The sequence below is a fragment of the Oryzias latipes genome, chromosome 1 (assembly GCF_002234675.1).
Source record: "Oryzias latipes chromosome 1, ASM223467v1".
In the NCBI taxonomy this organism is placed as follows: Eukaryota; Metazoa; Chordata; class Actinopteri; order Beloniformes; family Adrianichthyidae; genus Oryzias; species Oryzias latipes.
Genome location: NC_019859.2, coordinates 11,586,698 through 11,611,735, shown reverse-complemented (window position 1 = coordinate 11,611,735; position 25,038 = coordinate 11,586,698). Strand labels below are relative to the sequence as shown.

The 25,038-nt window shown below is 41.5% G+C and overlaps 1 protein-coding gene across 4 annotated transcripts in view; it reads left to right on the top strand.

Moving 5' to 3' along the window:
• The window catches only part of LOC101166191 (multiple PDZ domain protein-like), a 66,367-nt gene extending 41,644 nt beyond the window's left edge, over positions 1–24,723 (top strand). For 3 of the 4 annotated variants that reach the window (XM_023956126.1, XM_023956120.1, XM_023956124.1), the window contains 24 exons: positions 444–752; positions 6,608–6,781; positions 7,238–7,415; positions 9,857–9,967; positions 10,952–11,008; positions 11,298–11,369; positions 11,841–11,934; positions 12,879–13,087; positions 13,413–13,504; positions 13,583–13,706; positions 13,814–13,906; positions 15,182–15,256; positions 15,339–15,665; positions 15,857–15,940; positions 17,319–17,512; positions 18,056–18,203; positions 18,287–18,358; positions 18,496–18,610; positions 18,692–18,732; positions 18,948–19,070; positions 20,989–21,093; positions 22,084–22,187; positions 23,683–23,806; positions 23,895–24,723. In XM_023956126.1, the coding sequence (XP_023811894.1) occupies positions 444–752; positions 6,608–6,781; positions 7,238–7,415; positions 9,857–9,967; positions 10,952–11,008; positions 11,298–11,369; positions 11,841–11,934; positions 12,879–13,087; positions 13,413–13,504; positions 13,583–13,706; positions 13,814–13,906; positions 15,182–15,256; positions 15,339–15,665; positions 15,857–15,940; positions 17,319–17,512; positions 18,056–18,203; positions 18,287–18,358; positions 18,496–18,610; positions 18,692–18,732; positions 18,948–19,070; positions 20,989–21,093; positions 22,084–22,187; positions 23,683–23,806; positions 23,895–24,041 (3,172 nt within the window). In that variant the 3' untranslated portion in view covers positions 24,042–24,723. The remainder of the gene's footprint in view (positions 1–443; positions 753–6,607; positions 6,782–7,237; positions 7,416–9,856; positions 9,968–10,951; positions 11,009–11,297; positions 11,370–11,840; positions 11,935–12,878; positions 13,088–13,412; positions 13,505–13,582; positions 13,707–13,813; positions 13,907–15,181; positions 15,257–15,338; positions 15,666–15,856; positions 15,941–17,318; positions 17,513–18,055; positions 18,204–18,286; positions 18,359–18,495; positions 18,611–18,691; positions 18,733–18,947; positions 19,071–20,988; positions 21,094–22,083; positions 22,188–23,682; positions 23,807–23,894) is intronic. The other variant, XM_023956128.1, reaches the window with a different exon arrangement.
• The last annotated feature ends 315 nt before the right edge of the window (positions 24,724–25,038 follow it).

The following is a 25,038-nucleotide window of genomic DNA, read 5'->3' as shown; positions in this document are numbered from 1 at the left end:
TATCATGACCATACAAACACAATATTTACAAATTCTCCAGAAAAATATAAATAAAAAACGCAACTTTTTTTAACACATTGAGCCTCCAAAACGTCAAATTACATCTGCTAAAAACACAAAAAAATTGGGTCTAAATCATCCAAATGTCTCAAATCATCTGTAAAATGTCTGTCTTATATCTAAAACAGTGTTTAACGGTAGTTACTTCTCAAAAAATCTCAAGCAACCATCCAGATAAATCTGCAACATTTTTGTGTCAAGTTCTTTTGTGATTTTTAAATCTTTCATTGACGTCTTTTTGCATTTTTCTCTTGTTCTGAAGGTGCGTTCAAACACAGCTCAATAACATGTTGTTTTCCACTCTAATGCACTCTTGAGTTGTCACTGAACTGTTATATAAATGCATTTTCCTTGAAAATGCTTCATCCCACTCCCTCTTTCAGCATAACGTACGTCCCAGCCCGTCAGGTGGATGAACACCGAGCCCGCCTGTGTCTGCCCCCGCTGGCATCCGTCCCGACAGACAGCGCCTCGTCCTCTCCCACTCTGCCGTCCGCCCCTCCCCAGCCTGCAGCTGCTTCAGTCAGGTCCTCCACCTCCCCATCGTCTCTGTCGCTCAGGCCGTCCGCCTCAATGAAGCTCAAAACCGTGACTCCAGATTCAGCAGCCGGCGTTAGGAGCTCCGCCTCCTTCAGGGGGCCCATCAAAGACCCCGCCGTTGTCCCCAAAATCACTCCGGCCTCAGACTCAAGGTAACTCCAAATGGTCTCCTAATCCTACAGATTGGGGCTCTAGAGTGCAAAATGAATCTGTCTGTGTATTTTGGGCGGATTTATCAACACTTGATAGTTACTTAGTACTGAATTTTTCAGAAAATTCATCTTTGAATCATATAGAAAGTCAGGTTACAGATTAGGAGTTTATGTTGTTAATGTGGGAAATAAGTATTTGACCCCCCGGTAACCATAAAGAGTTCTTTTTTGTTTTTGTTTTTTTGTTTTTTTAACTTGTCCTGTCCAACAGCTGGGCAGGCAGATGAGAGCTGAGGGCCTCTTGTGTTGGACATATTTTACTTTAACAAGAGGGGTTATTAATCTTCAGACAAACCAAAGGTATGTCTGAATAAACCCCTTTTGTAATTGAGGCCAAACTTTATTAATTTCAATCAGGTTTGAAAATCTTTGGTGTTGGACCGGACGGAAAAGGAAAGAAGGGAAGAAGAGAGAGGGACGTTAGAGAGAGGGGGGGGTGGGGGGGTGATAATAGGAGGGGGGGGTAAGACCATTAAGCAGCATAAAGCAACAAGTTTACTGGTTGTTTATCATTACGGTAAGGTTCAAATGTAGTACAAAAAGGGCGGGGCCTGTCCACACACACACTCAAATGTTATCAACACACCTGCTGGCTGAAAGAAAAAAAAAATGTCCACATGTCAACATGTACACAAAATATACAGTGTTCACACACGCATACTTATGCCTTTAAACCAACTAGTGTGAAATCTTTCATTCATTCAATCATGCAAACTATTAGTGCAAAGGTGAGCTAACACCTGTGCTCAGGTGAGTGTTTATGTTTTTCTAAAATGGACGGTGGAATGTGTAAAGAAGAAAGGAGAGTGCCCAGCCGTCCCCACACCAAAACCCCCGCCGCATCAGCAGCCGGAACCCCAACGCTACACCGCAGCAGGCAGGGAACAACCGCCCCCCGGGCGACCCAGCCCGCCACCCAGGCCAGGGCCAGCAGGACCGGCGCGAGGCCCCCAGAGCCAGATAGCAGGGAGGCACGGAGGGAAAGGCAGCCCCCCGCCGCGCCGGGAGAGCCCAACGCAGGGCCCCACCCGAGAAGGGCGCCCACAGCCCCAGACGAGCAGCCCCCCAGGAGTTCCGGGCATCCCCCGCCCCAACCCCAGGTACGAGCCAGGACCCCCCAAGGGAGACCCGCCCCACACTCCAGGCAGCCACCCAACCGGCCCACGGTTGGTCCAGGGAGGAGCAAGGCAGGGGCCAGCCGCCCAGGAGGGGAGCGCCCCGGGGAGAAAGGGGGGCCCACGAGGGGTGTTGTTAACTTGGCCCGACCAGGCTCGGCCACAGTTGGAGACTTGGCGGGGCCCAGCACCCAGGGGCAAGGACCCGAACCCACCCCCCAGGGACACGGACACCCCCGGCTCAGGTGTAATGTGAAACCCCCCCCGCGCAGAGAGAGCACCGCCGGGCCCAGGAAACCGGCACCCAGGGGACACGGCCGCCGTTGCCAGGGACCCCGTACCCCCCACCAGGGAAAGGGTAGGGGACAGATGGTCCTAGGTCCCACCTTCCTTTTAAATGTGTGTGCGTGTATGTGTGTTTGAGAGGATCTGTGTGTGCGTGGGTGTGTGTTTATGTTGGAATGTATATTTTGAGGGGGGAGGGGTGTGTGTACTAAGGGGGGTGCAGTTAAAATTGGCGGGTAGGGCACTGAGGGGACATCTCCTGATTACTCACAGTGATGTCCCCTCACCCTCCCCACCAAGGGGCCCTATCCCCGGAGGCGCCGACATCCCCGGCCCAGCACCACCCACCCCACACAGAGAGAGAGGAGCCAGAAAGCGCCGGCCCCCCGGAGAAAGCCCAGGCACCCACCCCCAAGCGCCGGCCCTAGAAGAGCTCTGGTCTCGACGGGACCGAGGCAGCCAACCGGCCGGGGCAACCGATTGCCTCAGCGGAGACCCCGACCCGTCAACCCCCCATAAAGAGTTCTGGTTCGACTCTCCTAATCAACCTATCACCTGAACTGAAGACACCTGTTGTAACTGATCACCTGTGGAAAAGACACCTGTGTACAGAATCCGTCGCTCAGACGCCAAACCCTCCAACATTGGAAAGAGCTTCCAGTGGATTTAAGGAAGAAGATTGTAGACCTGAACAAGACTGAACTGGACTACAAAACCAATATAACCAATGGGGACGAGTGTTCTAGTCAAAAACATGTCCATCAACCCACCTGTAGGTCCGGGATTCCAACGATAAAAACAACACAGCAGCAGCTAGTTGATGATCTCAAAGCAGCTGGAACCACAACAAAACCATTGGTAAGACTTTACGTCTCAGTGGTTCAATGTCCCACAGTGCTGGTAAAGTAGCCCTGCGTAACCCTTGTGCTATCCTAGGCACTTTAACATTGGGAGTTGGGTCATCTAGACCCACTAGACAGTGCTCTGAACCTTTTTTCTTCAATGATTTGTGATCTTCACTGGTGTCCATGGATTACATGAAATCTTTCCACCTTTATCCACCTTTGTCATGGTAGGGAGAACACGTCAAAGTAAGGGTGGGGTCATCTAAGATAGCACAAGGGTTAAAAAAGCACATGAACATGAACAGACCCGCCTGATGTCTGACAAAGAACACCTTCATGATTTAGAGAGTGGTTGGGAGAAGGTTCTGTGAGACCAACACTGAGCTCTTTGGCATCAACTCAACCCGTTGAGTTTGGAGGAAGAGCAGTGCTGCTTATGACCCCACAAACACTATCCCCACTGTCAAGTATGGAGGCGGAAGCATTATGGTTGGAAGCCATGTACTGTCAAATCCTGAGTGAGAACCTCCTTCCCTCCACCACGAGGCTTAAAATGGGAAAATGACTCAAAACATGCAGCCAAGGCAACCAAAGAATGGCTGAAGAAGAAGCACATCAAGGTCATGGGGAGGCCCAGCCAGTCTGTAGACCCTAATCATGTAAAAAAACCTATGGAGAGAGCTGAAGCTCAGTGTTGCTAAGCGACAACAACCAAATCTTAATGATTTAGAGTCATTTGTAAAGAAGAATAAACCAGAAATTATGTGCAGAAACCTGCTCATCAACTAAAAGAAACCTCTGACCTCTGTGCTGCTAATGAGGATTTGGCCACAAAGTACTAAGTCTTTCTGGCAAGAAATACTTATTTCCCTCAAGGAAATGTAAATAAATTAATGTAAATTTCTTGATTTTCTTTGTGATTTTCTATTTCCTACAGTTCAACTGAACCCACTTTTAGAATGATAGGCTGTCTATTTATTTTTAAGCGGGCAAGCGTACATATCAGCAAGGGATCAAATACTTATTTCCTCCACCGGTCCCTTTAATTGACTGTAAATAGGGGAAACGCTGGGTTTCAGCGCGCCGCCGACTTAGTCTGAGCTTCTTCCAGCCCACAGCTTCCTTCTTCTCAGCAGTTAAGTCAAAGCTTGTCTCAGTGTTGAATCTCCCAGTTATATTTAGCTGTTCACTTACGGATCCGGGCGCCGACTGTCAGGGAAAATGAATTGTTTCGCTTCAGTCTGTCCCTGCTTTTCACTCCGTCTTCATGCCTATACCTTTACCCCCCCCCCCCCCCCCAGTCCCATTTCTCTTGCAACTTTGTCTTCTCTCCTATCTTTCAATCAAGCCATTTTTTTTATCTGTACGTGTGCCCACATCCATCTTTCATCTCATCCACGGCCATCGTTCTTGCTTCCTTTTCTCCTCTTTTTTTTTTTTCCCCTTTGCTCTCATCCCTCTCTCCTGACCGTCCTCTTTCAGCCCCCCCTCCCCCACCACAGTTGGAAGCATTTGTTCTGCCCTCTTCTGAGCGTTCGCCGGCTATAGGATCCCGCTGTGAAGATAGCACCGCTATCATTCACGGCCTCGGGCTTATTACAGCCCCGCACCGTTAAACATATTCATGAAAAAAAAAAAAAAAAGAAGTGTCCTTCTCCCCCTCTTATTTCCACGCTTACACTGTGTGGGGGCCATAAACAGAGGTGCTTCTTGAATGTGTGCGCACATAAACAAATCCCCCACTGACACGACATGTATGTTTTCAAAGCGTTTTGCACCTTAATCCGAATCCTTTCAGTTCTGACTAGAAGTTCCTGTCGACTGTGGAGTTTTGTAACTAGAAAAATATAATCTAATCAAATCAAAACCTCCAACTTTATTTAATAATTGTGCAGACAGATGAGAGCTGAAGGCCTTTTGTGTCGGAGAGATTTTAGTCTTACAGTATGTATTACATTTGACCTATATATACATATATATATATATATATATATATATATATATATATATATATATATATATATATATACATATATATATATACATATATATATATATATATATAGGTTTTTTTTTTACAGAGGGTAGAGAGAGGGGAAAAGTGTGAGAAAAAAAAAGGGGAATAGAAGAAAAATAGAGAGGGGGAGAAAAAAAAGCAAGCAATCTAAAAAAAAAAGAAAGAAAAGGGAGCCAACCAAATTGACAGTATTTTCTGCACTAGAGGGCAAACCGGATTATGAGACGCGCTGTTAATATGGCGCATCGACTTATAAGGCGCGTTAGGTAAGACAAGAGAGTCAAAGATAAGACTTTATTAACTGTGTTCACAGTAATTCTGGAACGTGTTTGCTACACGTTAACGTATTTATCATACCTGTAAATCCCAACTTTGATCGCAAACTGTAAAAACACAGAGGTATACCTCTATAACAAACATTACTGCGACTACGCTAACTCCCAACGTCGTTTAAATGTTTCTACAAAAACACAATGACATTTGTTCCTGGCCCAGAAACACAACCAGAAGAAGTCCATAAACTAAACACTCCATTTTTTTTATTTTTTATGGAGACTTTTAAAAAATACAGTTAATTAAAACCAACCCACCCCTTTTGCCCCCTTCCATTAACACATAATGAATACAGGCATGCAAACCGGACTGTAAATATAAGAGAAAGAATGTCAGTTTTAAAATGTGATATTCTCGCTCCAATGACAATCACGTTTTTTGTTATTTAACATGTTCTTCTGGCTTTTTTCTCAAGATGGAGGACACACATTTGGAAAAAAGGCCTAAAATTGCATGTCTGTGTTATTCCTTAGTCAAATTGTTGTGAATCAACAGCAAAAATATATATATATATATATATATATATATATATATATATATATATATATATATATATATATATATATATATATATAGTTACGTAGAAAATACAATTGGCGGGCCACAATTTTCCAGCAGTCCTTCATTCTGATGCATCCACTTCCAGACAAATAGATCCATGCACGTCTTTGTTTTCCATGTTCCAGCGGGGCATTCGGCTCAAAACTGAACGGCTGGATAGCTCCAGTGTTTATCACCGCTTTTGTTGCACCGCTAATGTTATGTTGCAGGTTTGAGGACCTGTAACCCAGTGGGAGAGAGTGATAATAAAGATCAGTAACAAGAAAGGGAAGGGGGGGTTCACAACGCGGAGGCAAATTTCTAATGAACTACTGCCGCTCTGGAGAAACTATGTCCTAAAAAAAAAACAACACAAGCTTTTTTTACTTTGACTAAAAACTGCATATTGGGAACGGTTATACAGTAGAATAAAAAGATGATCAGAGTGTGACTTTAATGTAGATGCATTTGGAATTTTAGGATTATGTCAAAAAGAGTTGTAGTTTTGGAACAGGAAACTGGCATTTGAACGCCAAAAAAAGGCATAAATCCCTCCAACTGCAATAAAGTAAACAAAGTACATTTCTGAGATGGATTCCATGACTCATCAAAAATGATCCCATAATCTATTTTTGCCCCATTTTACTTTTTTTCTTGTAGTTGGCAGATTCCCAGGTCCCAGCTCCTTCCGAAAAAAGAAGAGGATGGAGAAACTCTGCGGGAGAAAGAGGATGAGATGAAAGCCGGACGAGTGCAGATAAGGAGGGATGGTAAAGAGAAGCCTGGAGAAAAACTCAGCACTCATGATTCAGCGTCCTGGGATCAACCTCGAAGGTTAGCGAGTCGGTGATTGCCGTTACAGCTTTCAACTCGTCCTTCAACTGCTCTGTAGCAGTGAAGGCTTCACAAAGCTTAAATTGCGTTCCTGGCTTGGGTAAAGTGCTCCGCCAGTCTTCCCATGTTTTTTAACACCTCCCAGCTTTTCTTTTTTATTGCACATGTATTGGATTTACTGCATCCCAATGGAGCGCCTCACAAAATGCATGAACGCAGCTTTTGTGTGACTTCCACGCAGGTATAATATTCCATTGTTTCGAGTTAATCTCCGAAATTTAATCCACGGTGCGAAAAAAACAAAACAAGTGAATGTCAGAGGACCTGGGCAACAGTGAACAGCAGCAGATTAACTCGCAGAATTCCTGTGTTTAAGTGTGAAACACGCGTTCGGCTCTGCACTTGGAGGACCATCGGATGTGGCGAGAGTCAACGCGGCTCTTCTCTGTGTTTCAGCGTAAGGCTGACTCGAGCGGCGGGCCAGTCCCTGGGCATCAGCATAATGGGAGGCAGAGGCATGGGCCGCAGACTGAGCAGCGGCGAGATGATGAGGGGTGTCTTCATCAAGCACATCAGCCCTGACAGCCCAGCAGCACATAATGGCACCCTGAGGGCTGGAGACAGGATACTGGAGGTGCAGATGTGTGTCTGTGTGTGTGTGTGTGCACATGTCGGTTTTTGGGGCTTTGCAGCATCAGAGGAGGAAATGTGTGCATGAAAAAAAAAAGATGGGATCATGGGAGTTTGCTGCACAAGCATGTCATAAATCTGTGCTTCAGCCGAGCTGCAGCAATTTGGTGATTTTTATGTATATGAACTATTAGGTAATTGTGATGTCAACCAGCGAGGAAAAGGTTCAAATTTCATCTTAACACAGATTGTAGCGTTTTATGATAAAATGAGTTGTCGCTCTATTTCATTTTTTGTTCTTTTTTTTTTTGCTGACTTGACACTTTTTCACACTGCAAGAAAAGATAGAAAAAACAGGAAAAAAGTATGAATCTTAAGAAGAAATTCACTAAAACTGCTCATCCATCTGTTTTCTTAGCCTGCTTTATCCCTTCTGGGGTTTTCTGTCACTGCAGACAGTACATTTTACTTTAATTACTACAACATCCTATGATAAAATACCAAAATCTTCAAAGAAGGGGTTTCACACAAGTATTCAAAGAAGGGAAAAATAAGCGTAAAAAAACTGTTAAGCTACGTTCACACTGCCCTCGCTAACACCCGTTCAAATGAACCCTTTCAATGAAAAGTCAATGTAAACGCGCATTTTGGGCTTCCTGGTTCAAAACGCTCGAGTTCATCCGCAGCTGGACAAGTTTCTATGATCATCTTCAGGCTCAACGGACAAAACTTGCAGCCAGTGATGGAAAGTGGAACCAGGCTAAACTTTGACCAATCAGGGACTCCGCTTTAGTAGGAGACATTAATAATTGCGGTTTGTATCCGGACAGAATTCTATGACATCAAGTATTTATTATATCAGAATAGAGCTGTGAAAGAAGAACATTAAGCAAGATTCTCGAGGTTTGCACCGCCTTGACAATTCACACCAAGCCTCTTCCAACTGTAGGTGGCAGATATGAGCTAGAAATCAGTAGAAACAGAAGAGCAAGAAGAAGAAGCCCCTCCCTACTTGTCCAGTGTGAATACTTGCATTTAGGAGCCACATGCTGGTCAAATTAAATGTTCTACAACCCAATATTATATTTTTTTATTATTATTTTAAGCTAACAGTTTGTATTTTTTGAGTTTTTATGTATTTTAGAGCCTTTATGTTATGGTTGTAGTTCATTTTGATTAAAGTGACAAAAGAAACTAGTGTAATAAGTGGAAATGACTCATCATAGAACAAAATCGGAACAAAATAAGAATACGATCTTAGTACAAGTTGGTCCATCATAATAAATCCTCAAAAAATCTAAAACTAGTTCTTTTTAGAACATTAATCTAAATGTTTGTTTTCAAATGAACTTTAAAATAACATCCCAAAAATTGAACCATTATAAAAAATGTTTTTTGAGTCTTAAATCAAGTTTTCCTTTAGTCCAGAGTTTGGAGCAAAATTATTTTAATTCATTTGAATAAGACTTTCCTTATTATTAGATCGAAGCTCTTGTTGAGACAAAAAAAAAAATCTCAACTGTGTCAATTTTGAGAAAAGCTTGGAAAGGTGTAGAGCAAAGATAAGTAACTTCAAACTTGGTAAACCATCTTGGATGTCTAAAAAACGTACTTTGAAATCTTTGCAGGGATCAAATAGTTTGTAGTGTATTGATAGTTAAGATTCTTTAATGCATTTTCAAAGCGGTTTCCATCATGTTTTAGATTGGGGACAAAGCCTGACCTCCTAGTTTGATGGTTGGCGAGAGAGAAAAAAAAAAAAAAAATCAGCCGATCTGTGCTTTTGACGACAGTAGAAATCAGAGGAGAAAGAGGGGGCTAGAGCTGACAGAAAAGACAGCTGGAATTCAAATAAACCTCTTTTTTTCTGCATCTGCGGTAAGCAGAATGCCATGACAATGTACGGCATGTTGAACCTTGAGGCGAGGGAGCAATAACAGCACAAGACCATGTCAGATTTCTCTCCCATCAGCCAAAGAAACAAGTAAACAGAGGTCGCGGCGAGCTCAGCCCCACCAGCACATGGCAGATGAAGGCCGCGTTGCTGAGCTGTGAAAAGAGACTCATTTTTTATTTTTTTTAAAGTGGTTCTCTTTCACAAATGTTGTCACATCATTTCGTAGTCACTGTCTGTTTGAATTAAGACTGTTTTGCATTTTAGCTGCGTTGCTATTTTAAGGCCGCTGGAATAAAACACGTTTTCTCATGTTTTGTCAAAAAAACAAAGTGTGTTTTTTGTGTGCTTTCATTTGAAAAGTGGGCACTTTTTGTACACCTTAACCCTCTGCTTACCCAACCAAGACTAAATCAATAAAACTGACCCATCTATTGCCTTTTAATGCACAGATTCAACGTTTTTACAGAATACATGTTCTAAATGTGCTTTACCGTTTGGTTAATCGGGCTCTTAAAGGGGTAGAATTTGATGTTTCGGGTTTTCTGAAGGTTAGTGGAGTGGACCTAAGAGATGCCAGCCACGAGGAGGCGGTGGAGGCCATCCGCAGGGCAGGAGACTCAGTGGTTCTCCTGGTCCGGTCCGGACAGGATAGGTGTCAGGTAAATTAGCTCAATAATACTTTATTTAAAAAATGTGTGAATAGTGGGTTTAGGTATTCTAATTCTTCACTTTAATCTATTTTTATGCAGAAATCCCTCAGATCATTGACTGTATATGAGAACTGGACTGAGTGAGTGTGATGTCACCCACTGAAAAATGGCTGCATTCTGGCTCCAAAGAAAGTTGATACATGTCAGCATTTTATTTGCAATTGGGATGTAGGCAGTGATTGGTCTGAGTTTCTATGGCAACCACACTCTCCAGTCAGGAGTGAGCTTGTTAGAAGTCCACACCCCTACCCCTTAAAAGCAGGCTACACAAAATCTGTCAATCAGATGTTTTAAATGTTTGACTACTTTATTCAGGCGTCCAATTGGCCAGTTTATGACCTGAATAACAATGAGGAAAAAATTATGGAGAAAAAAAATTGGATTACCAAGAACTTATAAAAAAGGTAGCAGATAGATGAATAGAATGATGAGTAACAGCTGTTTATTTTTCTATAAAAGTCTATGGAATTTTGGCTTCCTTTTCTTTCTTTTTTTTATAATTGAACACAATACAAAACAACACCAGGGAATTTTGGCTTCTAGCAGCCAACAGGAACTTCCTGTTTGGAACGTGAGGGGGAGGAGTCACTCAGTCCAGTTCTCGTATACAGTCAATGATCTCATATAAAAGCACAAACAAAAGGAAATGTAAAAATCTGAAGTTTAAATATTGCAAAATGATAAAAAATCAAATCAATCTTTATTTATATAGGAATTTTTCACACATGGTTGCAATTTGTGCTACTGCATACACGTTAGTATATATAAAAAAAAATATATAAAAACGTATCCCTAACATTTTTAGATAAAGTTTTTGAACCATTAGTTTGATTTTAAATACATTAAACATAAATCACACATGCAGCATTGTGAACAGCTGAATGCAACATGAAAAAGTTCACCAAATTCCCTTTTTTTGTGTTTGCTCTACAGTCTCCTGCTCCCACATGTCGAACTCCGACCCCTCAGTCAAACTCACACAGCAGTAAGGTAATGCACGACAGTGGCTTTTCTTCTTTTTTTTGTTTGTTTCAAGTGAAAACATTTGATCCAGCCTCTATTCTTCTGCTTCCTGAGCAAAGAGGTCTAAAAGCAGCAGAACAGAATGTAAACAGCGCCTCTCAGAGGCAAAAAGCTGGAATTAATGTTGATTTGCAAAACAAAAGGAATTTCAATTTAGCTGAAACATTTTAATATATTTTAAATATATATACAAATAAAATTTTTGGCTTTATTAAGAGTTTTGTTGGACGTCATCTGTTTCCCTGTGTGATCCCAGGAAGAAGAAGCACTCAGCAGTTTGTTCCTCAGTGTTTCCCATAGAAACCCCTTCACTCCCACTCCCTTTAAGGTCGGTGTGTGTGTGTGTATATATGTGTTTGTGTGTGTGCATTTGCATTAAACTCACTTGCAAAAAAAGAAAAAAGTGTAATTAACAAAGTAGTAAACAGAAGCCCTGCAGTTCAAAGTCCTCCCCAGCACCACCTTGTTTGCTGCAACCTCTGTTTTCTCCTCCTGATGGAGATGCATAAATCCAAACAAAGCTAAAAAAAAAAAAAAAAAAGTGCATTCTTTTGAAGTTCATTTTTTATTGTAGACTTTAGTTTGCACCAAAATAATGCATGATTCTGGTCAAACTTTCATGTTATTTTAAGCTGACATTAAAACTGTCTTCATTACTTCCTTTCTGTTCGTCTGCTTCATCAAGTACAATGAAAAAAAAACGAAAAAAACCCTCAGGGGTCGGTCGGCTCGCGCCTGAAGAGCCCCTGAGGCATCCCGAACTCTACCTTTTCAATAATGCAAAAAAACTTCTCCCAAGGCGCCCTCGCCGACATCCGACAGAATGGATGGGAGGATTCCCGTAAATGCCACAGCGGCGGCGGCAGCTGAAGACGGGGACGACGCCTGCAGGAGTGAGTGTGCCTCATAAAGATGTCACGCAGACATCAATAATGACCCGTTAGAGCCAAACACACACATTCACTCAGAGCTTTGAGCGCTCCTAGGGCTTCAGAAATATGGAACCGCATTTTTGGCATATTTTTGAAAAAACCTTTTCATTTTTGTGAATAGGAAGCAACCTGAACAAGGTGACAGCCATTATAAAATGAAGTCAAACTTTATCGATGTAGCACTTTTTTCAGAGTAACAAAGTGCTTTACAATCAAAATTGAGCAGGTTAAGGATAAAAACACAACAGCCTAAATAAAATACATAAGAAAAACAGAAAAAATCTCAATAAAATGAACAGAAAAAAAACAACTCCTGAGTCTAACAGCCAGTCCTTTTTTTAAAACAAATATCTTAGCTTTTTTTTTTTTTTTCGTGTCTGGGGGGTTATTTTCTTTAACATAAAAAGAACAATGAAAGGAAAATTGTCCCACAATTCTTTGCAACATCAATCTTTAAAGGGGCTCATGAATAGCCTCACCAGTTAAAGGTGATGTAAATGCATCTAAAGGCCTTTGCGTTGCATTTGTAAATGACAGATTTATATTAATAATGTCTGTTGAAATCCATAGTTTGATTGGATAAATGAATAAACTGGATGTTTTCTTACGCATTTTCCTTTCTTTACACATTTTTTAACTTTTCTTTTGTCTGTTTGCATTGAAGTACTCAGTCCACTGTTTTTGTCTGCTATTTATTTAAAAATGGATGCAGAAATGCATGCTGGGATGACACAGTTGTAGATTTAGAAGGATTTCCAGCTAAAACTCTTTGTGCAGAAGCACATGACTCAGATCCAGTAAATCATAGTATGTGTGCACTTTGGTGAAGCCATCCTCAAAATGCAGCAGCTCAGCCACCCCCTCCTCAGTCAGTTTTTCCGTTGGTTTTCCGTCGTTTTTCCCAGAAAAGATGCTCCAGCGCTACGGCAGTCTGTCCGGAAAGCTCCACATGATCGAACTGGAGAAGGACCCCGCGGTTCCCGGTCTGGGAATCACTTTGGCGGGGAGCAAAGACGGCTCCAGGGCCCGCTTAAGCGTGTGCGTGGCCAGCGTTGACCCCCAGGGGCCCACCGGTCTGGACGGGAGGATACAGGTTGGGGATGAGCTCCTGGAGGTGAGAGGAATTATTAATAAATTAATTAAATTAAGGCAGACTGAGGCTTGTGGAAGTGTGGATCCTTAGAAATCATATAGGGAGACAACATTTAATTATAAAAAAAGGAAAACAGGTTTGAATCTATAAATAAGAAGCATAATATTGTGCATTTTTAAAGACTCGTTTTATTGAGGTTATGAATTGAGGATTTAGAAAGAAGAAACGTGAAATGAGGGGAGAAATTAAAAGACAAAAGTCCCAATAATTATCATCTCTACACAAATACAAGAAACGGTGCTTTAAAAGATATTTTTATGTTCGTTTTTTCGTTTTGTTTTTTTAGATCAACGGTAAGATTTTGTACGGCCGGAGTTACCAAAACGCCTCCACCATCATCAGTAACGCTCCTTCTAAAGTCAAGATCGTTCTCATCAGGTAACGTGACTCACAGAGCTGCTGAAAAAGGCCAGAGTCCAGCGGCTTACGACGCATCTGTGTTCTTTTTTTTTCCAGAAATAAAGCAGGTAAAGCTGTAAAAGAGAACAGAACCGAGGGGGAAGTCGTAATCGACTGGCACCCAGACGCGGCCGATGAGGAAGAATCGTGCAGTGACCTCAAACGCATCGTCCTCACTCAGGTACGGGTGAGGTTTTTGCACAAGACAATGAAAAAAAACTGAAGTTACTTATTTTTAATAAATTGCTCAATAAAAGGTTTGTGATTTGCTGACTCATCCCTTTTTAGGACCATGCTGGTTTAGGTATTCGCCTTGTGGAGGACCCATCCTGGGAAGGAGTGGTCGTCGGATCCCTGATCCAGGACGGATCTGCTAGTAAGGTGCGAAAATGTTAGGAGAAAAAAAATCAAAAGGACTTTTATTTTCTACATGATCCATGAACGCAATAGTAATTGTTAAAAAAATGATCCAACAAGAACATATGTTTAAATTGCAAAAAAAATAGAAAGTTGTTTTCATTTAGTCGCACAGATCCAAACAACAAATTCTAAAGAGCTGTTACAGATTGGCTGAATGACATGAGAAAAATATGAGCTCAAAGACTGGAAATGATCAGAAAGCCGCTTCAAAAGCAGCATTTAACACACAGTGGTCAAATATGTTCCTAATCTGAAGCGTTTCCCATTTGGAAAAAATATGATCAAACTGGAAAGACGGTTGGAACAAAACACTCCAACCGCCCCCAAGTAATGTTTTTTTCCCAGATAGTCCTAGGAAATGTGCTCGGGCAAGAAGGGGGGGGCTTGGAGGGGAACCACAGCAGGTAACATAAACCTGTCTAGTGGCCTCAGCTCGGATCAGAAACAATCTGCTTCTAGAATTTGGTTCCACGCAGGAGGAACTTTTTCCAGTTTTCTATTTATCCCCAAACATGTTCTTGTGGCATTTTTCTGATAATGGAGAACACACATATGTGTGTGTAAATATATATATAGATATATATATATATATACACATAAGTTTAAACCTAAATTTGCCTTTCTGAGTGTTTCTTTATTAGAACGGTTGTGAGAGCTCTCAATAATGCAGAGGGGAAGGGGTTGCTTTGTATTAAAATCCCACAATTTAAATGCAAACTTCTACAACTCCTACAACACCCAGCAAAAACTGTCCTAGAATTTTTTTTAAAATTCTGACTATAAACATCATGATCTTACTTAATGGACCACTGGGAATACTTTAAATACACCTTCAAAAAAAATAAACAGAGAGAGCCCGCCCCCCCTTCCCATCATCTATAACTGAGAGCTTTCTATTTCCACGCTCTCCGGCTAGCTCACAGCTAAAAACACCACATTTATTTTAGCAGGTCTTTAATCTTTGGGAGTTTGGCTGCAGTTCCTCTTTCAGGATAAAAGGTTCTAATAATGCACCAAGCGCTCATTGTTGTGAACTCTGCAAATGCCGGATGCCAGTTTGAAAGGACTTGTCGTTCTAACGTGCTTTCATGTCTGGCCTCAGGCAGCATGTATGCAGACATTTATCCAGAGGGTGTGTTTGATTTTCAAGCCTTCTCTCCGTCCATCTGTCTTCTGCATTTTGGCGTTCAAACGTTTGGCTCGCCCGCGCGCTTCAACTCAATTTCCTGCTTGTAGGACGGAAGGATAAAAGTTGGAGACCGAATCCTAGAAGTGGGAGGTGAACCCGTGGCTGGACTATCGGTGGAAAAGGTTCAAACAAACTCACACACACACCGAAAATATGCCTTTTAAGGGCTTTTTCTCCTGACTCGGCTGTTCGTATTGCATGCAGGTGTCCAGTCTGATCTCCAAACAGCAGGTCGCTGTAAAGCTCTCCATCATTCGTTCCAAGAGCCCCCTTTCATCTCCCCTTTTTCCTCCCCCTTCACCCCTCCCCCATCCCTCCTGCATCCCCCTGCCCTCCCCCCCATCTCCGTTAACTCTAAGCACTCCACCAACGCCTCCATCAGAGCACTCGAATTTGCTCACCTGCTCATCGCCCTCCAGTTGTGATCCTGTGAGCTGCCCGGTGGTCGCTGGAAGGGAGACGACCATAGAGATCCATAAAGGAAATGTAGGCCTGGGGCTGAGCATCGTAGGAGGATGCGACACTCTGCTGGTGAGAGGAGCCTTCAGAAAAGTTTTGTTTACATTTGACCACTTTTATAGAAACGTTTGATCATTTAAATAAAAAAAAATAATAATAATAATAAACATTAAATATTAAATAAACCGCTTTGAATGATACAGTGTTTGTTTAGTTTATTTTACAGTTGTGAAAGTCATTGTTTTATCAATTTGAACCACTAGGGGGCAGTAATCATCCATGAAGTGAATGATGGAGGCGCAGCACAGAGAGATGGAAGACTGCAGGCTGGAGACCAGATTTTAGAAGTATGAAAGACATCTCACATGCATAAACACAAACGTGTGTGGACAAAGCACACATATATTACTTTTGTGCACTAATAATTAACTTATTATTAACTTATTGGTTATTAATTCTTTAACCTTTTTTTGGTAAATATTTAATGCAGTATAATACATTATTTGCATTATAATACATCAAAATGTGTTTATTTTAAAATACTATGTCTTTTGTTCCTTTAACTTTTTGACATAAAACGTTTTGTTATGCCACGCATCAGCCCTGGAATTTAAGGGTCATCAATATTTTCACATTTCTTCATCCGTACTGCGAGTTTGAGCAAAATTCCACCAACACGCCACATCTTCAAAAACTCACCAGTTTCCACGCACCTAGTACGCCGGTGAAAATCAAGTTTGGGCATAGCCATCGAAACCCCGATCGCTAAAAGTGAAGACATCACAGTGGGCACAAACGTAAAATAAAAATAAGAATAATACATCTTTTATAGGGCTCAAAATAGATTTCAAAATCTGTCATTGAATTTAAGACACAAATGTCAGGGATATCCAAAGAAGTTTTGAGATTATTATGGGATGGCCACAGAACCTACAGGTTGGCGGCCATATTGTGGCAAAGTGTGAAATTTGGCGATTTTCAATTTTTTGCATTATATGGTAAAAGAAAACTTTATTTAAGCGATCTTCACGAAATTTGACACAAATGGTGTCAGGTCTACAACCACAACCAAAGTTCTGTTGACCTTTGATCTCGAGAAATGGCCAAAACAAAACAAAAAGATTACCTTTTGTACCAAATTTAAACGTAATCTATCATATCATAACTCCTGGAAAAAAAATGTTGGAAATAAAGTTTGCAGATTTTGAATGGCGTTACTGTGGTGAGCTTGGTGTTCCGTTATTGCTCACATTTTTTAAACCAGAATATTGAGAAGATATTTCACATGAATGTCTGGCTCAAGCTGGACAAAACAATTTCAAATATCACTTTCAAACCATTTCAAATAAAAAACATATGATAAGAACATTTTTGAAATGTGGGCGTGGATAACAAAAATCTAAGGAATGCTAAGGAAATTATGATTGTTGATTCTGCTAAAACTTAGATAAACCTGTTCGTCTCCCCTAGGCGACCATAAAATACAATGGTTGCTATGGATATAAAAACCAACAAAAAGGCCGCTATTTTTTTTCCATGAATTTGACCAGGCTGGCAGGGACAAAGAGGGAGAGTGAGGCAGCCAGACCCCTCGCCACTGACGGCTTTAATATTTTACTTTTACAATGTTAGGTGTTTTCTAGGAAAAATATCTTAACATTGCATTATCTTTCTATTTTTCTGCGATTAAAAAGACAATCAAATTGAAATTGCCCATCATCACAGGTAAATAGCATCGACCTGCGGCAGGCCACGCACGACGAAGCCATCGCAGTGCTGCGGCTCACCACCCAGCAAGTCCGGCTGTGCATCTTCAGGCACCAGGAGGCCTACAGGGAGGAAGACCTGTGGGACGTCTTCAGCCTGAAGCTCAGTCCCCGTCCCGGAGAGGGGCTGGGGTTCACCACCGTGGGGAAGAGGTGCTGTCATGCTGCTGTTAATAATTACAATCTTTTTTGGAAAAAAAGAAATCTGTCCAACTGTGATTCCATGTTTCCAAACAACTTAAAAAAAAAACAGTCTAAATCATGATGGGTTAGAAGATTTTTCTGGATTGAATCACCCAGCTTTAGCAAAAGAGGTCACGGATATGAAAAAATAGTATTTTTAATAGCTAATATAGAGATAATGCAGCTCCTGTCTCCTCTAGACTCTTTAAAGGTGAATTTTGGTTGCTAAATCTGCCTTTTTTACCCTCAGGTTATTATCACATGACGATCTCCCTCTAGATTTTGACCTACAGAAGGCTCTTTGGTGCCCGAGGCGCATCATTTCAATTTTTTTAACTTTCGCTTTTGTTCCAGTTTTATTGTAGCAAGTATTTGCATAGACTAAGAAACAAATGAATGAATGACCTTGGAAATGAAAAACTATTCTTAGGAAATTCCTGGAGGTGGGTTTTGGAATTCTTTACAGTCCAGTCAGAAGACACACATGTTGAGAACTTGACCTCTGCCCCGCAGCAACGACACGGGCATCTTTGTGTCAGACGTCATCAGAGGAGGTGCGGCGGATTCGGACGGCAGGTTGTTGCCCGGGGACCAGATTCTGTCAATCAATGGGGTGGATGTCCGTGCTGCGTCGCAGGATCACGCACAAAAGCTTCTCCAGGTTCGGATTGCTTCACGGTTAGCGCAAAGGTCTAGTGTGTGATGAAGGCTGGGTTTGGCATGAACTCTGATGTTTCCCTTTAGAGCTCCAGCGGCGCCGTCCTCCTGGAAGTGGCTCGTTTCAAAGCCAGGGTGCAGTACTCACGCCAGAGTCAGGTGAGCGTTAAAGATGATGTCAACATTTACAGAGGAAGCTGAAACAAGGATAAGGAGGGTAGCAGCTTCGTCTCTTTGTCTGCAGATAAAGTTCTGCTCTAATAGCTCATTTTAACAATTTAACTGTGTGATTTTAGGATTACGCTAAATTCTGCTTCATCCAGCATGAAGACTCGGATTGCTCCACCCTGACACCCACAAGCGGAAGCGATACGTCCTCCAGAGGAGCAAACAGCAAAGCCAAGTGCAGCTGTGAGCACGAATCTGTTGCACAGTTAAGCAAGTTCAAATTTGTCAAATTCAAATCCCTCACAAATGGGATTTTTCTTGCAGCATCTCAAGACCGTGAGGTCAGGAAAGTAACCGTGCAAAAGGTAAGTCTGTCGTGTATCAAAAACCAATTTTATGTGTTTTTATTTTATTTTATGTTTGTTGTTCAGACATCACCTCTCATAATATAGTCTTTTTTTTTATCCTTAAGCCTAAAACAAGATTCCTTAATTATGCATCCTCAGACTTCCTCGGTTATTAATCTGCTCTCAGATATTGACCAGCAAAGGTCTTTAATGTTTGTGTGACATTACCACAGGGTCCCCGTGACTCGCTGGGCATCAGTATAGCCGGAGGAGTGGGCAGTCCCCATGGCAACGTACCTCTTTTCATTGCTACCATGGATACTAATGGACTGGCTGCCAAAACAGAGAAACTACAGGTGAGAACTACCGTTGTATATGTTTGCATTATTTATTGCATGCTGGGAAGGCACTGCCTAAAGCAGGGGTCTGCAACCTTCAACACTGAAAGAGCCATTTGGGTTGGTTTCTCACTGATGACAATGTCTTACTTCATCCTAGAGAAAAATATGGCTAATATAGTAAATACGTTACTATTAGATATTGATGAATGATTGTTTTTTTTTGGCATAAATAAAACTAACATAAAAAGGAAAAAAAAAAACTTTTTATTTTTAATATAAAATAGATATTTACATGACGTCCTTTCAAAATAAAAGCACACAGGATAATCCTGCTGCAGGAGTTGTCATATCAACGAAGTAGGTAGTTAGCAATGATTAGAAAAAACAACAACCAACCACATTTGGTATCAGGACGATCCAAATGCAGGAACGAAGAGGTGAAGTGGAGTGAAGAGAATAATGTAATAAACAAAAGGCACCACTTTGAGTGGGAATAAAACTCCAGAAGCACAATAAAAAACTCAGGCCCTTAGCACTGACGAGAAGCCCAAAAGTACCAAACAGAAAATGTGCTATGACACCCAGCACGGAAACACTGGAGCTTAAATAGAATCCAACAAATGAACTAAAGTGTAGGTAGCTGTGCGCCACTCTCAGGTACAGGACAGGCGAAGGGGCGGAGCCCTCCAGGAGCTACAGCCAATCTGCACGAAAAACAAAAAGCCACAGTTCATTCTACCGTTTGTGGATCATCTCAGCCAGGAATTCATAGATGTAACCAACTCAAATGTAATCAAAGCTAATTAGGTGATCTTTGCCTGGTTTTTGAAACCATAACTTCAAATCCTTGAGTTATTTTTAAAATTAAACAGTCCACCTTATAATCTGATGCACCTTAAGTAAAAATTCTGGTTGTGCTGCTGATATTTTGTACATAGTACCAAAAAACCTGTCAAAATGTTTTATTACAACTGTAGTAAACTATGAAGCTGCATTGCTTGATGGATTGTTGGAGGATTATGGGTATTGTAGGCAGGAGCCTAGTGGGCTGTTACTAACTGTTTGTGAATGAGTTAAATAAAGTTTGACTGTTTTTGTTTTGCTTGATGCACCTTTTTATTTGTGCTGGAGCTGTATGGCACACTGTGGCCTAACATGTGTATATATATGTTAGGAATGATTAGAAACAGAATAGTTAGACACTCCCTTTTGTATTTTATTAAACTAACTTTTACCTTTTATTACATTAATGGCTTAACCTCGATTTACTATGTATTGTCATCTCAAAATTATATTACATTTGAAGAAAGCACAGCCAAACTATTGTTCTAACAGTTTCTTCCCATACTCCCTCTTTTCTGTGCATGTTTTCTGCTGAGCAGGCCTCAGACTTATCTTCACTTTAGCCTTGGAGCTTCCCTCCAGCAGTAACCTGTGGGCGTGATTTTCACACGAAGATCCTCAGACCATCTTCTGAATATGCTAATGCAGGGTTTTTATACCAAAGCCCATCCCTGAGCTCGTTGGTTCGGACTTTGAATGTACCATGTTCATGTCTGTCCCCTTCGTGTTTGTGCGAAGTAAAACCTCCACAAAAGCTAAGTTTTGTCTCTGAGTCATTATTCATTATTTCTGTGTGTAAGAAACTGACGGGGTTACGAACTAAAATTTAATACAGTCCTTTCTAGAAAATCCAGTTTCTTCACAATATACGTATACCGGTATATGTACATATATATACATATAACATATATACACGCATATACATACACATATATATAAATATATAAAAGACAGAGATCATATTATAAAATAATAACATAAATTGTAATGTATCTGAACTGTCAAAAAAAGTGGGTCAAAGGTCCTGTAAAGTTCAAGAGGAAGGTGCTCCAACAGGAGTGAAAATGATAGGTGTGCCTTTGTCATTCAGACAGGAGACCAGATCCTCTGCATCAACGACGTGTCCACCGAGGGAATGACTCACGACGAAGCCGGGGCGCTGCTGAAGAACGCCGCCGGAAGCGTCACCCTGCAGGTAGTGTCACAGCGATGCGCTCGGCGGTCCAACCACCATAAGGCTCCGATACTCATTGCAGAGTCAGCAGAAACTGTATCGCTGTCTGCAAAAGGAAGCCCGCTTCAGTTTCCACCCCCCTCCTAGCATTTCCATTAAAAAAAAAAACTTTGACATAAGTCTGTAATGAGGACAGGAAGTGGCGTGAAATCTGTGAAATTTGGGGCGCATGACGAGACGGTGGAGAATTGGTGAAGAACCGTGCGTCATTTGCTCGTGGGATGTGTTAACAAAGAACATCAAAAGGTTTTGTATTTGTGTTACTCACAAAATAATAACTGCACTAGATCACAATGACACAATCTCACTGCTGGGTTTTTAACTCGGATCATGAAAAAAACATTTATGGAAGAGGTATAAAGGAACACAAGTCTTAATCATGCTTTGGAAAGAAAGACGGAGAGATTTAAAGTCACATAAATCCTCTTTTTGTGTCATTTTTAAAAATTTGACATTATAGCTTTTCATTGAAAGTGCCACAAACGCACAAAAGGTTTCTGCTGTCTGGTCTGTTTCTTCATGTGCCCTTCAGACTGACTTTTTTTGGTGTTGTGGCTTTTCTCTGATGGCGGAAAACACAATTAAAATGAAAGTCGCATTTCTAAGTATTTCATTGTTCAAATTGTCCGGAACAGATGAAAATTGGTGATGTAGAAAATACGCTGGGCCGGCCACAAGCTTCCTGCTCTGCAACAGGGGATTGCTCTGCACTAGTGGCCCCGCCCACATCTCTGACGCCAATTTCTAACGAAATACTGCCGAAACTGTGTCCTGGAAAGCCACAGGTTTCTAGATTTTGGCTAAAAACAGCAAAAATCATAGTTAAAAGACCATTAGGAATGCATTTAAAACAGATCAAAAGATGATCAGAGTGGAACTTTAGGTGGTCTAAATGTGAAATCTGGTTCTGCAACCCACTGTGTTTGTGTGTGTGTGTGCGTGTTTGTGCAGGTGACAGCAGACTCTGGTGGCGGCAGCAGACAGGACCATAGCGCGGTGCACGCCGCATCATCAAGTCAACCTGGCAGCCTGACTTGGTTTCACAACAACCTCTGGTACGAATATTAAACAACTTGCTGCTCTTTTGGTGTTCTTTATGCATGGATGCAGCTGTATTTCTCCTTGATTTATGGGTCACTGTTTTGCTCTTATATATAATTTGTGTCACTACAAAACAACAAACAAAAAAATCAGAAAAATCATTTTTAATTTGTTAAAGGGCCTATAAATATAATACTTTTCTTCAGCTTTTTATAGTAAATGATATCCATGTATGTAATAATATATCACATTTGACACACAAAGGAACACATTTTTTATTAAATGTTAATTATTTTCGCAAACTATTTTCCTGCCTGAAAGTCAGCCACCTCGATTTCTGAGGCACCGACTTTCGCTCGGGTGGGTGGCGCCCATTTTGGGAGGGGCTGTTGTTCAGAGCGCAGGATTTTAGAGGAATTCTCCGAAATGCATGAACGGATCAAAAAACCGCTTTGGGGTGTTTGTTGAGAGGAATGAACATTATAATACACTTTAAAAAAATAAAAACTTTGATTTTCCATGATGTAAGCTATTTAATAAGCAAGTAATGATGAATTACTAAAACTAAGTGTGGTGTAATAAAACAGCCATAAAAGTATGAGGCCTACATGTAGCCCATCCAATGTGTTTGACACTTTCAACATGAATATGCAAATGTAAGCAGTCGGTTTTAAAGTCCCAGTCTGATCATCTTTTGATATATTTTAAAACTGTCCCAATGATCTTTAAATTATGATTATTGGACACGGTTTCTGCAGAGCAGCAGTGGTTTATTAGAAATTTGCCTCAGAATTGTGGCTGGAATTTGTTGGCACGGGACATTACCGCCCCCCACTTCCCATCATCCATCTGTTTATACTCTCACCCGCTGGCTTACAGCTCTCTCACAACCCCAACCTAACAACACAGAAATGGCGAGCAATATTGGTGCCACCTGGCCATTTTCGAGCTCAATTTTCTGTATACATGTCCTCCATCATGAGAAAAATGCCACAAGTACATGTTAAAAACACAGTTTTCATCAGAGTGGGTCTTTAAACTAAGAAATTGTTCAAGATCTCAGCTGACTTAACGTGTTCAATTCTCCTCCTCTTAGTTTCCTCTTGTTTTTAACTCTGGGACCCGGAGTCTAAAGTTGTCACTTGCAAATAAGCCGCACTGATTTCTGCAGAGCAGCAGTGGTTTATTAGAAATTTGCCTCAGAATTGTGGCTGGAATTTGTTGGCACGGGACATTACCGCCCCCCACTTCCCATCATCCATCTGTTTATACTCTCACCCGCTGGCTTACAGCTCTCTCACAACCCCAACCTAACAACACAGAAATGGCGAGCAATATTGGTGCCACCTGGCCATTTTCGAGCTCAATTTTCTGTATACATGTCCTCCATCATGAGAAAAATGCCACAAGTACATGTTAAAAACACAGTTTTCATCAGAGTGGGTCTTTAAACTAAGAAATTGTTCAAGATCTCAGCTGACTTAACGTGTTCAATTCTCCTCCTCTTAGTCCTCGCAAGTATAAGACCATCACTCTGGAGAGAGGCTCATCAGGCCTGGGGTTTAGCATTGTCGGAGGCTTCGGCAGTCCTCATGGAGACCTGCCCATCTATGTCAAAACTATCTTCAACAAGGTGAGGGAGAAGCTACCCAGCCTCCTACAGCAACATGCGTGTCCAGCAAATTTAGGCAACTCCTGGCTCTCTCTCTCTCTTTCGGCAGGGGGCGGCTGTGGAGGACGGCCGGCTCAAACGCGGCGATCAGATCATCGCCGTGAACGGACACTGCCTGGAGGGAGTCACTCACGCTGAGGCGGTGGACATCCTGAAGAGGACCAAGGGAACCGTCGTCCTCACTTTACTCTCCTGAAAGGCGAGCTGCTTTCAGGGTCTAACGGACAGAAAAGAGGACTGTCTGAATTCAAAACGTCAGAGGGAAACTACCTCCAGCTGCACGGGTAGAGTCAACATATTACACCAAAGTCAGGTTGGATTTTCCTTACCCAAGTCAGGATGTTATCTTCTTATACGAATACTTACAGAATGTGTGCATCCACATTCAATCTGCAATCTCTATTTGCTCTGACCATACAAGTATTTAAGATAATAAATGAAATGTGCAGTTCCGGATCTGTCCACTCTCTTCCTGTTTTTGACCCGGACATGCCAAGTGCTTCTGCCAATCTTTTATATGGCAATAAGGTTTCAGGATTTTGTTTTTCTTTACATTCCAAATGGTAAAGATGTGTTTGTGTTTATGAATGACACCGGTCTCATGTGTTTTGATGATAATTGTGAATGATTACTACCTTATGTTGAGCAGATGGAGTCTGACACACATTTCTTGAATTCTGTTGAAGGCTTTTACCCAGTACATCTTGCATTTTTATAGATATGCTTGTCTTTTTTTGGCACTTCAAGTTAATATTGTTAAATTATCTTTGAAGCTTTCTAATACCCTTTTTGTATTATCTTCATTACAATTTCTTGCTGTAATTTATCTAATTTAAACACTTGTAACATCAATAATAAAATAAATGTTCATTTGTTTACATCTTGTGTTTTCTTTTTTAAATAAAGTAAAACCATGCTTTTTTTCTTTTTTAGTGCGGATGATTTTTATTTTAGGTCTGGGTAAATCAGCTTCCACTGATTCACACTGGCGGTTTTGGCAAAGATTTTCATGCCGGATGCCCGTCCTGACACAATCCTGTATCTTATGCGGGCTGGGGACGGGGACAGGGAGACCCAGCCTTGTGGATACATGTGTAGATTTTCTTTACAGATAGAAAGAAAATTGTCTTACCATGGTAGCTGACCTCTGGCTCCAAACTGTTCAGATGGATGGTTCCGATTGGCTATTGCTG